The sequence below is a fragment of the Haliaeetus leucocephalus genome, unplaced genomic scaffold (genome assembly GCF_000737465.1).
Source record: "Haliaeetus leucocephalus isolate CR32 unplaced genomic scaffold, Haliaeetus_leucocephalus-4.0 Scaffold0, whole genome shotgun sequence".
Classification (NCBI taxonomy): Eukaryota; Metazoa; Chordata; class Aves; order Accipitriformes; family Accipitridae; genus Haliaeetus; species Haliaeetus leucocephalus.
In genome coordinates this window covers 12,466,729-12,481,006 of record NW_010972436.1, presented here as the reverse complement: position 1 = coordinate 12,481,006, position 14,278 = coordinate 12,466,729, and the positions used below count along the sequence as shown (strand labels likewise).

At 37.5% G+C, this 14,278-nt stretch overlaps 1 protein-coding gene across 1 annotated transcript in view; it reads left to right on the top strand.

Annotated features, from left to right (window-relative positions):
* The window catches only part of ARMC4 (armadillo repeat containing 4), an 88,070-nt gene extending 74,523 nt beyond the window's left edge, over window positions 1-13,547 (top strand). Inside the window, exon 20 of the mRNA XM_010562929.1 lies at window positions 13,434-13,547. Within this exon, the coding sequence (XP_010561231.1) occupies window positions 13,434-13,547 (114 nt within the window). The remainder of the gene's footprint in view (window positions 1-13,433) is intronic.
* The last annotated feature ends 731 nt before the right edge of the window (window positions 13,548-14,278 follow it).

Here is a 14,278-nt window from a genome sequence, read left to right as displayed (position 1 = left end):
CTTCCTTCTTCTTCAATCACTTGGTTCAAATTGGCTTCAAGCCCTAGTCATTGTAATCTCTTTCATGTCGCCATTTCAAAGAGCACTCTGCGATATCTTTAAAGTAATACGGCACATCTTATTGCTGTCACTTTCAAGGTGACGATGCTAAGGAGGGGTCCGTTTGCAATGGGTAGATTATGGGATGGGCTTTAGTGTTAATGTTCCTGGTCAGTGTTCTGTACTTTGGCATAAAGTCTACAGTCCTGACAAGGCTGCCAGGCAGCGTGAGGCTGATGAGAATTCTGGCCTGACTTGAGTGAGAGCAGGGTCAGGTTATGAATCGCTGATGCAGTTATGGTTATATAATAATCAGTTGTATGTAAAAGCTAAAATGTATCTTCTCCTAGACTATGAGTGAAAGTCCATACAATTTCATTTTATTGGAAATTTTGTTTTACTTAATTTTGCATTTACCTCCAAGGATGATAATTGGCTGTATTTACCAGCTGCTAATCAGTGCAGGATTTCTTGCCACAGTTTATGATAATTTTTAATCTCTGGAAGTTTTGAAGAAAAAAATTAGTGTTAAGATAAGAGAATATTAGCCAATAATGCTATTTAATTACCAAAGGAGTCTGATACGCAGCAAATTATATGTTACCTTTGGATCTGGGGAAACTGGAAAGCTAGATAGAAAGTGACTTTAGGTTGTATCTAGTCTAGTCATTGCATTTGTGTTGAAGATAAAGATAAAAATAAAAAAACTCTCCATGACATAGGATTGAGAAAGCAGGCACTCGTAAAGGTGCTTCCATGCTGCCATACGGATATGACAGTTGCGAATACTGGACTCAGACTAAGATACATAATTTAGAGCTCTGTGGCAATATAGAAAGGTTAAAAAATCTCTAGAAGGTATTTGGAACACCTAAAATCAGAATTGCCCTCTGGAGGTCTTGTCTTTCACCAGTTCTTGCCTACTGTCCACCTTGGCCACAGATATGTGGGATGAATCCAGATTTATTTGCTCTTTTTAATCTCTGTACATTGCATCTGTGCAATCTGCACAAATCCAACAGTCATTAGACTGGATGAACTTCTTTGCAGAATTCCAAAGAGAGAGAATTGCTGGACTGCAGAGGCATTATAGGCTAATTCAGTGTGTATATATATAAAGAAGGTCTGTCATACTTCTGATCTGGACATTCACTGTATAGAGAATATTTTATTAGTCTTTTGCTTCTCAGAGCATTTTGTCTTCTCATCAGTTGTATAGTCTATTCATGTGCAATAATCCTGTTGCTATTTGGAAGTGTTGAATTGACCATGCTTGGATTTTAAGAGAGCATTCAACAGCACCCTTCACCAAAAAGTCTTAAAGAAGTTAAACTGCTATGCGATGTGAAGGCAAAGTCCTAGAAAGGATAAATAATTGGTTAAAAATGAGGAATCAAAGTGTAGGAATTAGGATCAAGTTTTGCAGCCAAGGGATCTTGCCATTCAGTATTTCATAAATGATAGTGGGAAGGGTGGTGAATGGTGGGGTTGCAAACTTTGCTGACAATGAAGTTCTTCATGGCACTAGAGATGAGAGCCAACTGCAAACTGCAATTCACAACGCTGAGCCATGGAGGCCAAATCTCCTGTGCCAGTACCTCAAAGCTCAGTGCAAAGTTTTTACCTTTCATGAAATCTTTGGATTTACTACACTGGACAGTGTTGCACACTACATGTGCAGCAGATGCAAAGAGACTGCCAGTAACTATCTGTTAGAACTGAAAAGACGTCCATATATTTTGGCGAGGCAATAAAGTCCTCACAAACAATTTGGACAGAAAAATTTTCAGTGTGACATACAGCTTGGGACACCCTGAAGCCCTGACTTTGATCTTGGGCTTGCTTCTGATTGATCAGGCTCTTTCTGTTAATCTTTCTGTTCTTCTTATAATCCAAGAATTCTCATAAAATTTTCAGTTAAATGTAGGAGTTAAATATCTTTAAATGTGTGTTGACTTCCTGGGGAGTGGGGGGAGAAACCGATACTCTGTTTAATTCTTCAGCGTCAGAAATGCATACAAGGGAACTGTATTTTGAGAAACCACTCTTTGATAAATGCCAATATTCTGCGTAAAGATGCTCCTGTACAGGAAAGGATGTTAAGTTCCTTAATTTTATCATGATTCAAGCACGTGATGGACTGTTTTCATTAAAAAGTAGCCTCTCTGAGTTGGGAACTGATGAAAAAGAGAGTACATTCCCCATATAGGAGTAGTGCTTTGTCTTACACCAGCTTCCACATATTTTTACAATTAGATGGCAGTGTGCCCCAAGTATACTCTCCCAAGAATGTCCAACACGCTGTTAATAATGTTCTTGAGCTTGCATTAATGTTGTAAAATAATATTTTGGGTAGCTAGTTAACCAACCTTTCCAACCATTTCATCCTACCTGAGATACAAAGTAACCACCATACCAACTTTAGAGTATTAATCATGATTCTTTTTACCTTTTGCAGTGGTAGCATTCAGCTAGAAGGCCTACATGATTTTTTTCTTTCTATATTAAAGCATAGAGTTGCATGGTTTTAGGAAATTATTTTTCACATCTTCCCCCGCATGCTTTAACCAGCTTTAGCAGAGCTTTTATACATGTGCTACAACCTCCACTTGCCCAAGCACAACTACAACTTTCTTTTTATAAAACTAAAATAGCCCAAGCAAATGAATAAGCCAAAAACATCCCCAAAACTTGAAGCTTGGAATTAAAGTTGAGCAATTTTACTTAGTAAAGAAGTTGAGGAACAGACTTTTGCTCTAATCAGAGGAAAGTTTTAAATTTAACTTCTATTAGTTAATTTTTCATTCCCTACTTCATAGTTACATCTTTAGAGAGGGAAGGAAGCAGATCAAGGCCTCTAGTATTTCCTGGCTGACATACACAAGTCAGGCAGGCAGGTATTATTGCTTGCTTGCACGCTACACAGTGTCTTTAAAACTCTCTGATCTCACAAAGCTTCCAAAATGAAGCAGCCACTCAAGCAGTTTGTGGCCAGAGTGAGTCCTTGAGCGGTCCTGGGGAGATGTTTTCCTTCTTTTTTAAAAAATATCTAACTCCACCCTAGAGAACTATATGCAAATCACAAATACTTCAGTTGAACATGACCTGAATGGAATGCTAATTCAAGCCACCCCTTATGTTTTAATCACCAAAAAACCAAAGCACTTATCTGTCACAATAAGCGTGTATGGTAATGTCTTTCCACAACACAGACTTCAGGAAAGCACACAAATTTCCAGCACTAGTAAATATATTTTATGACCACTGTGTCAGACTCTGTTCTTAAAGAAATGCTCAAGTGACTCAGAAATTTGGGTTGATTATAGGAAGTTGACTCCTCAGTATAAAAGAATTTATTCCTTATGTTTTTCTCTAATAACAACAAAAAAAGCAGTTTGACAATCTGGAAAAGTAACTGCCACTGTGTGTTTATCATTGCTTTCATTTTTTTGTGATATCATACATCTAATCCTCTGATGTCATACATTTAAATCTACAGATATGAATGAATACGTGGACTATACAGACCTTTGCCCATGAACAGCCCCAGCTCATTTCTTGCTTCATCACATTCAGAGTTTCATATTTGTATAAATAAAGCTGAGCTGTGTTCATACTATCTATACATTTTTAATGCTGTGTTCTGATTGAACATTTTCTAGTTCATTTACTAGTCTAAAAGCAGACTATAAGTTGAACAATACCACTCATCTTCCAGTTTATGTAAATGTATGCACTGTTGCCACCCACACATCTAAAACCATGAGATTATAGATCAGTCTTCTTGCATGCCACAAAAAAAACAGCTTTAAAATACCCTGGCTCATTATTTGAAATAAATGCTGTTGTGTGGATCTACAGGGAGAACATCCTGCTTTTATCCCCAGACTTTGATATGTAAGGTTTACTAGCAAAAGCACCCCACTGGTTTTGATTATAATGATCATATATAGACAGAGAGACAGACACAGACCATTGGACCTAAAGCTATATTAACTTTGGAGATCAAAATCAGTACTTGGAATTGAATACAGAAGAGAGTTTGAAGTCAGTTCATGCGTACCAGTAGACCTAACATACTTTTAAAATACTAGTACAGTCAAATTTTGTACCCTGTTCTCAGGATAAACATTGCAAAATTTGTCACTAGTCTGGAAACTGGTGTCTCTTTGCTGCAGTTCAATGTTGTCTTCAAAGACACACTAGTTATAGTGCATTTCAGGAATATCAGACAAACCAGAGAAAAAAACACGCACCATGTTTTCAGGGTATCACTGAGAAGTCAGGCTGAACCCTTCAGTATCTGAGGGTTAATGGACAGCTTAAACCTCCTTTTTTTCCTCTGACTTGCTACTGATAGTTTATTTGCAACTGTGCCTTCTTAACTTTTGTATAATCTTCATGTGACTGCTAGAGATAGACAATATGATAGTATTCGTATTGATAGTAATGTTAACAAATTTGCAAAACTAAAACTGAATTAGCGATTCTTTCTCAATTTTCTATACTACTTCCTCAGTAATATTTGGGAAGGAAAGGCAATGTAAAAGTCATACTCCTGTAAAATGAAAAAGAGAGCAAAGTGTGAAAAAGCAAGAAAGTATTGAAAAGGAGCAGGAAATACAAAGAAGAAAGATTGGTCAGACTGGCAGCAATATGATGGAAGGATTGTCACCAACATGTTTCTGAGCCAAACTAAATTATGAAAGGAAAGGAACATCCATGACATAAGTTTACTGTTTTGAATGTCCATTACATCTAGTAAGTAAGCAGGCTCCTGTTTTAATCTTAATAAAATTAATTTCCAGTGAATTGAAAAAAGCTTTTTTAAAATATCGCTCTATTGAGATTACAAAAAAGTTCTTTATTCTCTCTATCCCACCAAAAGCCTTTTATATGTTAATCTTCTTTTGAAAACTACAATGAAATAAAAATAAAATAGAGAAAGTGGTTCAAATAAAAATATGCTGTAAGACCCTGGGCTTCATCACTTCTGGATTATCAGATCTGCCTATTGCTTTTTGTGGGATGAATTTCATATCCCATAAGACTCTTTGTACATTGGAATGTTCATGATGATTGAATTCTTTCTTAATATTGCACCAAACATCTTACAGCTGAATGTAGATTCCAACTGTCTGCCTTTAAGGACTCCAATTGATTACATATAATCGTACCTTTTAAACAAAGATTTTTTATCTTTTTTATTACTAGTTTTATTTAGCGACATTACCTTTGCATGGTATGTTTATATTTAGTTAGATTTACATCTGAAATTGTTGGAAATATCCCTCTGAAGTCCTATAAGTAACAACTTGTGATGGGAAGACCTTTAAACTTAGTGTATTTTAAAGTGGCCTGCAAGTTTAGTTTTTAAACTATTTTACATTTCACCATTTAGCATTTTGTTCACTTTCTCCTTATCACTGATATTCAGAGTTCTCTGCCCATTTATTAAGTTTTTGCACAGAAGGAGGGCATCCATCTCTAAATAATTCTATGATGATAAGAAATAGATAATTAATACAGATGAGATGGAGAGAGAGCTATAGAGTTTATTAATGTTTTGTAGATATATAAAAACTTGCAAGTATGTATGTGTGCTTAAAGTTTGTACCATATTATAATTCCCTTTAGGCATTTGAGTTGTATGTATTTCTCCAAAGTAATGCAATGCAACATTTAACCTTACTGGAGAGTATGAGAACTATAGTCTTATTTTGTGTTTTACTAGTGTGTGCTCAAGAGGATTTCTTTTCAAGAGTACTGTCCCCATTGTAGTAGGCGCAATTCAGACGTGTTGGAGAAATATGGTCCTTGTCCCAAATACCTTTCACTTTAGTTGTAATACAGGAGGTGGCTAAACAAAATTGACAAAAAGGGACAGATAGCAGGTAGGAAAAAGAAAAAAAATTAAGCTGTATTCAGAAGGATTTTAAACTTCAGATCTATCATGGTGTAAAATCAGTTGAAGTTCACTAAAGCTGTGTATTCTAAAGAAATAGTAAACATCTCATGGTAAGGTACCAGTAATCATACATTCAGAATACTTCACTGAATCTGTCAAGCCCTGCTCTTCTTTCTCCCTTATTTCCCAGCATTTTGTGAGATTCAGCTTACCAACAGCTGTTTCATCACAGGCAGTCACATAGGAAAAAATTACAACTTGCCAAGGACAAGTCACCTGTCCTAAATCCTGAGATTAGGTGAGATATTTAATATCTGGAAGTGCACCACAAACTGCAGACAAGTTTGTTCTCATCCTAACATGTGCTGCACCTGTTTGCAGACAGTGCACAGTTTTGCCTGTACTCTTTCACTGGTTTTCTGAGGGAGGAAGGGAAAGATGAGGAAGAAGAGACAGCTCCTGGCCAGCCTGCTGACCACCACCATATTGAGGCATACCTTAGACCAAGCTGCATCCTCTGGACCTCCTCATACCGCCAGCCATGCTTGAGTGATTCCAAAAGGTTGTTATCCTTTTTCCATGGCTGCCAGAATGTACATGTGTTTCATGGGAGAGAGAAGGGGCAAGACAGAAAGAAGAGAGGAAAGGAAAAGAAGCCAGGTGCAATCTTCCTAGGATTTCTCCCACCTGAGCCAGAAAGCTTCAATTCCCACCTCTTTACATTCAAAGTGAGTGAACTAGGCTACACCAGGGGTTGCTCTGACTTTAGTCCCAGAGAGGAGACACCTTACACAAGAAGGAATCAACACAGTGGGTGTCTGCCCTGCCCATCTTTTGCCTTTACTGGAATTTCTTCATACTGGGTTTTGTACGTCTGCTAGCTCAGAGTGTTCCCTGACATGCGGGACTTTACATCTGAAATCTATTCTCTTTGTGCCACCTGAGAAAAACAAAATTAACAGAAAACACCCCAGAACTTACACGAGCATCTTCTTCTTAGGAAGCTGTGCATGGTACATGTTGTCTTACCCTTTTACTCAGCTGAAAGAGGAAATCAGGAAATTGGCCTGAATTTTAGTTTAGAAACAGTGACTTAGCTTAACCTTCATTACGCTTTGATTGTGGAGTATGTTTTATTATTTATAATTTAATCTTATGAGAAGTATTTTCATAGGAATATGTGTAACATAACACTCAAACTAGGTGCTTTAATATTTTCCAGTGCACAATATGGTGTTGAAAGTTAGAAAATGCTGGCTGGATCTAGACTGATACTTTCTTGGATAAGCTTCTACCATATGCTTTTATTTAAAGTATTTTTTCTTTTAGGTTAGATTTATAAAAAGCATGTGAAAAATGTCTTTTTTGGAAAAGAAGTGTTACGCAATTAGAAAATCACAGTGCTAGAAATTTAGCATCCTTTAGGAAATGTTGCATGTAAGAGAAGTCAGATACTAAATCTAAATTTAAAAAAAAAAAGGCAAGTCCTACCACCAACTGGAGATGCTATGTCAATCTACAAGATGTTGTGTTGAAGTAAATGTCTTTAGTTCCAGGAATTTTAAGCTCTATGTGAACTCTGACTAGCTTCCCAGTGTAGATATGAATCTTGTTGAAGGAGTTTGTCCGTATTTCCTTCTCATTAGAAAAAATTAAATAAAATTTGTTTTACAGGGCAGAAAACCTAAAGAAGCCAGGAAAAAAGGGGCATTAAATATTTTTAATAGTTATTCTTTGTTCATTACTTGCTTTCATGTTCACAGGACTCCAGAGTATTGAATAGGCTGATCTTTTATCTGTTTTGTTTGAGCAAGGGAACCTCTTTCCAGAAGCATTTTTCTAACCTTTCCACTGTTTTGGAAAACTTGTTGTAGACACATCATGTGACTAACACCTTATTTAGAGACTAATACATGCAAACCTGTATTCTTTCTGAAAACATCACTTCCTATGTTCCCTGCTTCCTGCCTCTGAGTCTGCAAGCTGCAATGACTGTGACTAAAGGAAAGTGAGTGCTTACGAAGTATTGTAACCAGTACATGGAGCATCACTACCATCTGAGATTTTGTCAGATTCAGGGTTTGTTGGTACAAAACTTGTCTACACTTTTCCTGCTTTCAAATCCCCTTGTGCTACTTCTTTTGCAGAAGTGAAAAATTCTAGAAAGACATCTTCATAGAAAAGAGAATTACTACCCCATTTTTATTACTCTCTTACTCATCCAGGGATCCATACCCAGTTTGAAATGACACTTTTACAAGTTTTTATGTTGACGCTTGTGTTATCTTGTTTGAAATAATACATTTTCCATTGGTTATTGTGTGATGGTAAATATACTATGTGGAAGGAAGCTGTGCTTTTCAGGCAGTTGAAGGTGGCATCGTTCATGATGCATGACTAGGCAAGCAAATATTATGGCTTACCCCCTTAACTCTTAGTACGACCCTGAGGAACAAAAGACTTTCTGGTTTTGTTACACCTTTGGTATGCCAGAGAGCGTAAGACCCAACAATAAGAGTTTGCAAAGCGTGTCTTCAGAGCAACTATTCCTCCTCCCAGTCTGAGGCACCACAGACTGGTCAGCCTCACATTGGTCTCTGGGGAAATTACAGAGGGAGTCCTCTTGGAACACATTTCTGGGCACAAGAAGGAGAAGGTGATTTGGAACAGTCAACTTAGATTTACCAAGGTAAACCTGATTGCCCTCTATGTGCCTACGTTTGTAGGTGAGAGGAGAGCAGTGGATGTCATGGACCTTGGCTTCAGCAAGGTTTTCAACTCTGTTTCCCACAGCATGCTTCTGTCCAAGTTAACAATGTATTATAGTCTTATTATGTGTGAGCAACCAAACGGATTAAAACTGGTTGGATGGTCCAGCTCAGAGGGTAGTAGTTAATGGGTTGTGCTCTACCTGGAGGCCTGTGACAAGGGGAGTGCCAAAGGCCGCTCTCTGTTGGGACCTGTCCCATTTGACATGTTTGTCAGTGACCTGGGGAAGGCAATGGACTGCTTACTCATACAGTTTGCAATGACACCAAATCGCCATTTGGGGCAAGGGGGACGGTTTCGATACAGTCAGGGGAAGGGCTGCCATTCAGAGATAGCTAGGCAGGCCTGGGCTGGGCCAACAGGAACTTGATGAAATTCAGCAAGGACAAATGCAAAGTCCTGCACCTGAGAAGGACTTGCACTTGCACTTGCCTTGCAGTGATCCAGGCTAGGGATTGACTGGCTGAGGAGCAGTTTTACTGAAAAGAGTATGGAGATTTTGGTAGACAGCAAGCAGAACATTAGCCAGCAACGTGCCCTGACAGCAAAGACGACACAATACTGGGCTGCATGAGCAGGAGCACAGCCAGTAGATTGAGGGAAGTGATTGTTCCCCTTAGTACTCATTAGAACACACCTTGAATACTGCACCCAGCTTTGGCCTCCGGTATGGAAAAGACATGGATAAACCATCATAGGTTCAGCAGAGGACCACCAGGATGGTCAAGAGCTGGAGCACTTGCCCTGTGAGAAGAAACTAAGGAAACTGGGGTTTTTCAGCCTAGAGAAGAGAGAGCTTCAAGCAGACTCAATAGCAGCCTTCCAGTACCTACAAGGTCAGTCATCAAAGAGATAGAGCTAGGCTTTTCACAGTGATGCATGGCAAAAGGATGAGAGACAACAGGTGTAAACTGAAGCAAGAGTAACTGAATGCAGCGAAAACCTTTTTCACTACGAGAACAGTCAAACACTGCAATAGGTTGCCCAAGGAGGTTGTGCCATCTCCATCCTTGGAGGTTTTCAGGATCAGCCTGGATAAAAACCTGAGCAATCTTGTCTAACCTCGTAGCTGACTCTCCTTCGAGTATGACATTGGACTAGAGACCTCTTGAGATCCCTTCCATTCTGAATTATTCTATGAGTGTGCAATCCTAATATAGTATCACAATTCTGTGCTATTTTAAAGCTGGGATAGTAATAGCAAAATCTTAATTGTTCTGAATATTTAAATGATTTGGCTGTGCAATGCTTTTGCTTTTGGAACCCAGAAATGCTACATATGCTCTGTACGTTCTCCAAACAGCTTGTATTTGTGCTTATTTGCTGGTATGACGTGCTAACTGTGCAAAAAATTTTGGACTCTCGCCTTAGAATATAGATACCTGCCAACAGAAAATGAAGGCTACATAGTGCGGCAAATGCTTTCTCTATGGAAAGTGCTTCTTACGTGCCAGAAAGAAGCATTTATACCACATGCTTTTTTACTGCTTCTCACATCTGTTAACATTTACATGTGTCAGAAAACAATACCTGAACAGTAAAGGGAAGGGATACATGAAGTTCAAGGGCATTGCATCAAGAAAAAGGACATGTTATATTGCACTGGTGCATTGGAATAAAAAAAGATTTCTTGAACTTGTTAAATTTATCTAATATGTGGGTATAGTCTGTATATACTATCTATGAATACATTTCTATACCTGAATTGGATCATCCAAATTGCCAGTAAATTGAACTGAACCCATGAAAGGGTCAAGGATGGGCAGTCACGAAGTAAAAGAATGATAACTTTCTTGGTATATACAAAAAGAATAAAATTTTATTTCATTTAAGGCAGGATTTATATCAAAATCTTCAAAGGGAGATTCCTAAACATGGAATTACCTCCTTATATTGAGATATTTTGCATTTTCGATAATCTCTTCAGCTGTCTTTATGTTAGCACAAAAGGAGTAAGTTAACTGATAAACGTTGCTGTATAACCTTAGTCCTCAGAGGCAGCTACTGTATTGGAGGGTGTTTCTACGAATATTTCTTTGAAGTCGTATTGTGAAAATCCTGTGTACTACAGTGTAGTACAGGATTTTGTATGACGTGGCAGTCCTTACAGATGTTACCACTGGCAAGTGATTTAGAAGAACAACAAATTAGAGAGCAACTGATCCTTGATCCCCTGAACTCGGAAAAAAAAATCAGTATTTGATACCTTTATGAAAATTGCTGTTTGCATTGGTTGCATTAGTACCACTAATTCTTTAGGCATCTATTTGGGTACTTTGAACCAGTGTCGTGTAGTATGCTGTTCTTTGATACCTAATCCTGGTTTTCCAAAATGCACCTGCAACAAAGAGCACAGACCCTCCCCTACAGCCATTGTCATTGCTTAATAGTGAGCTCTCCATGGAAAGTGGCAGAAAAATACCTATTTTCCTAAGCCTTCTGAGCCTAGGAAGAAGCGGTGGCTAAAAGAAGAAATAGATAACCTTGAATTGAGTCCTACCTAACATGTAGTCATACTAAAGGCAAAGGTCTATTTTTGCTTTTTGCTATATTTCTACTAGATAATGTATCTCCAAAACATTATTTTTGTGATGAACTTCTGCTCTTATGCATTGATAACAAGTCTTATGCTGAAATTATTATGAAAATTTGAGTTCCACGCTCACCACACTGAAAAAGCCTTGCATTAGATCTGTGAAGATGCAGTGAATAATCACATAAGGCATATAGTTTCCTTGCCCCCAAATTTGAAACTTATGGCTTTCCCAAAACCGCCATATGAACGGTATGTGCGTGCATATTTGGGGGTTTGAGTCAGGGATATGAAGGATCCATACCAGTTTTCCTCTGTAAGTTATGCAAGAAAGTTGTGAGGCAGCCGAAGAAACACTTTATAGTTTAAGCTGATGAGAAATCAGCTGGTGGAAAATAGCAAGGAAAGATCTTCATCCAGAAATGTTTCCTAAGAAAAGAAGTTAAGCGTCTGATAAGACTTGCATTCTGGCCTTTGTGCTTTGTAGAGCAGCTTTATCATTACACAGAGACGTGCTCCTTGGTCTTGCTTCCAGCTAAGTCAGTGGTGAAACTTCCACTGACTTCTCTGGTTGCTGACTCCAGCCCAGCTTTTGCATGCAAATAAAGTATAAGAACATAAAGCTTTCTTATATCATTTCTTCTCATGTCATTTTAACTCTGGCATATCCTTTCAGGAGAGTTCATACTTTAAGAACTCTTATCTAGCTACTTGTACATAGACATCTGATTACAGCAGTGGAAATCATAGGAAGAAGAATTGCTAGAAAAATTTATCATTGATGCTTAATTTACATAACACTCTTTCTGACATAATTTAGGTCTATCACAGGCACTCTTGCAAGTTACATGTAGGGGTCAAAGGGTGAAAGGTGACTGGCAAGATGCTTGTTTTGTACATTTGGCTAACACAAATACTTCCTCAAGTATAAAATGCTTTGATCTCTCTAAGCAAATGCCATATGTGTGCAGCTGTGGCCCATGCCTCACGATTGCTGGAAGGTTAGAAAAAGGTAGCATATGAATTTGATGTCTGCATTCAATTTATGCTTTTATATTTAGCAGTTCATAATTTTGTGTAATATTTTAGCTGTATGAAAAATATGCACCGGAGTTGAGTGATAACAGATTTCTCTGTGGTTTGACTCGACATTGTTTGGGTGAACACAGAATCCTAAGTATTGCAGACTGAAAATACAGGTTTTAATTAGAGCTGTCTGAGCTTCAAAATACCTGAACGCACATTAAGCTTGGCAGATTTTCAGAAATCTGAGCATTGCGTGGAGCTGATTTAAGCTAAGCAAGGGTCTTCTGTTTTCCAGCATATATTGCATTTGCAGTTGCATCACTGACTTGCAACACACTGAAGAAGTGAGATCCAAAACCATCATTAATGGTTTTCTGATATGTAAAAATGTTTTTCATCAAGGCCTGTCTTATGTCATACTTGTGTTGAACAGTACCTTACTCCAAGGGAATTTCCACTGAAAAAACTGAATGACTTCCAGAGTAAAGGATCTACTCCACATTACTGAAAAGCTGAATCAGCCCCAAAAGTTTGGTGCCTTTCTTGAGCTTTTGTTTTTTACTTTTACATGCAAATGTTTAAGACTGATATGCCCAGATCTGTATCCCTCAAGCAGTTTAACAGGAGTGGTTTGCTCTGACAATAAAGAAACCTACTGCAGTCAATGGGACACAAGGGTCCATTCACATGGATCCAGTTTCATGATCAAGGCAAAAAAAAAAAAAAAGCATGGCTTTGTTTATTAAAAATCTTGAGCATGTAGAAATATACTAGTATACCTTGGGGGGAAAACCATGATTTCAAAGAAAGCATATGCAATTACTACATACAAGAAAAAAATCCGTCACAACCAATAGACAGGCATGTTACAATAAACAGAAAATCAGACATGAAAATACCAGTTCACAGGTACAAATATGATAAAATATAAAGCATTGTGCTCTATGCATATGTTAATACATGTATGTATACAAAAGTATACATATATACATATACATACATATATAATACAGTGTTGTTAATATGATTTTTAGTATTTTATTTATTATGTGTGTGTATAAATTCATGCAATTGTTCTGGATATGATTTGAATATTATTTAAATAATAGCACACTTACTTGTTTTTCTTATGCAGTTTCTCTTTTGTATTTTTGCTAGCTCCTACTGGCTATGGTAGGCTCTACAGATGAAACTCTGCAGGAGGCAGCAGCTGGTTGCATAGCAAACATTCGCAGATTGGCTCTAGCAACAGAAAAAGCAAAGTATGGCTGATGCTTTAGCAGCTTTTACCAACAAACTTGTTCTGCAATACAGCTACATTTAAATACATGATTACTCCTTCTAACACCTGTATTTCACAGCAGAGCTCATTTATATGAGGATAATTCAATAATGAAAATAAATCTGTGGAAAATTATGTTTGTTTTTACATTATTGGTTTGTCATGCCTAGGTTTTATAAAACACACCTAGTTTTGTGTGTCTTTTAGTATTACATCTTTCAAAAGACTATCAGTTAAGATATGTCAAAGGCATTTCTACAATTAATACGCTTGCATTTGAAATTCATTGTAGATTTAAATGGTTTTGCTTATCTGTGACATTACAGTAAATTTTCCTTCACTCTGTGTGTGGTTGTGCAGTGATTTATGAATGTCTTGAACAATTCCCTTCGTGCTAAACTTGTCCAATCATCCTGTCATTATGTTTTTGCCTGTTTGATCACTTGCAATTCACAGGAGAGGACAAAATGCAGATACATCAATCTCACATCTGGTATTACATAAGGACTGCAAACAGCTGTAGCAGTAGACATCACTCCAAATTTCCTGTTTCTACCAACATCAAACAAAATAGTGCTTAATTTTATAAGTAGCTGGTGAAATGTGTTTTAATTAACATGTGTTTAACTCAAATTAAAATTTACCAGCTGTAAATAAAAAGCAGGGTATCACATTTACGTTTACACATAATCTTATTGTGGGTTTTTTCATTTTTAAACTG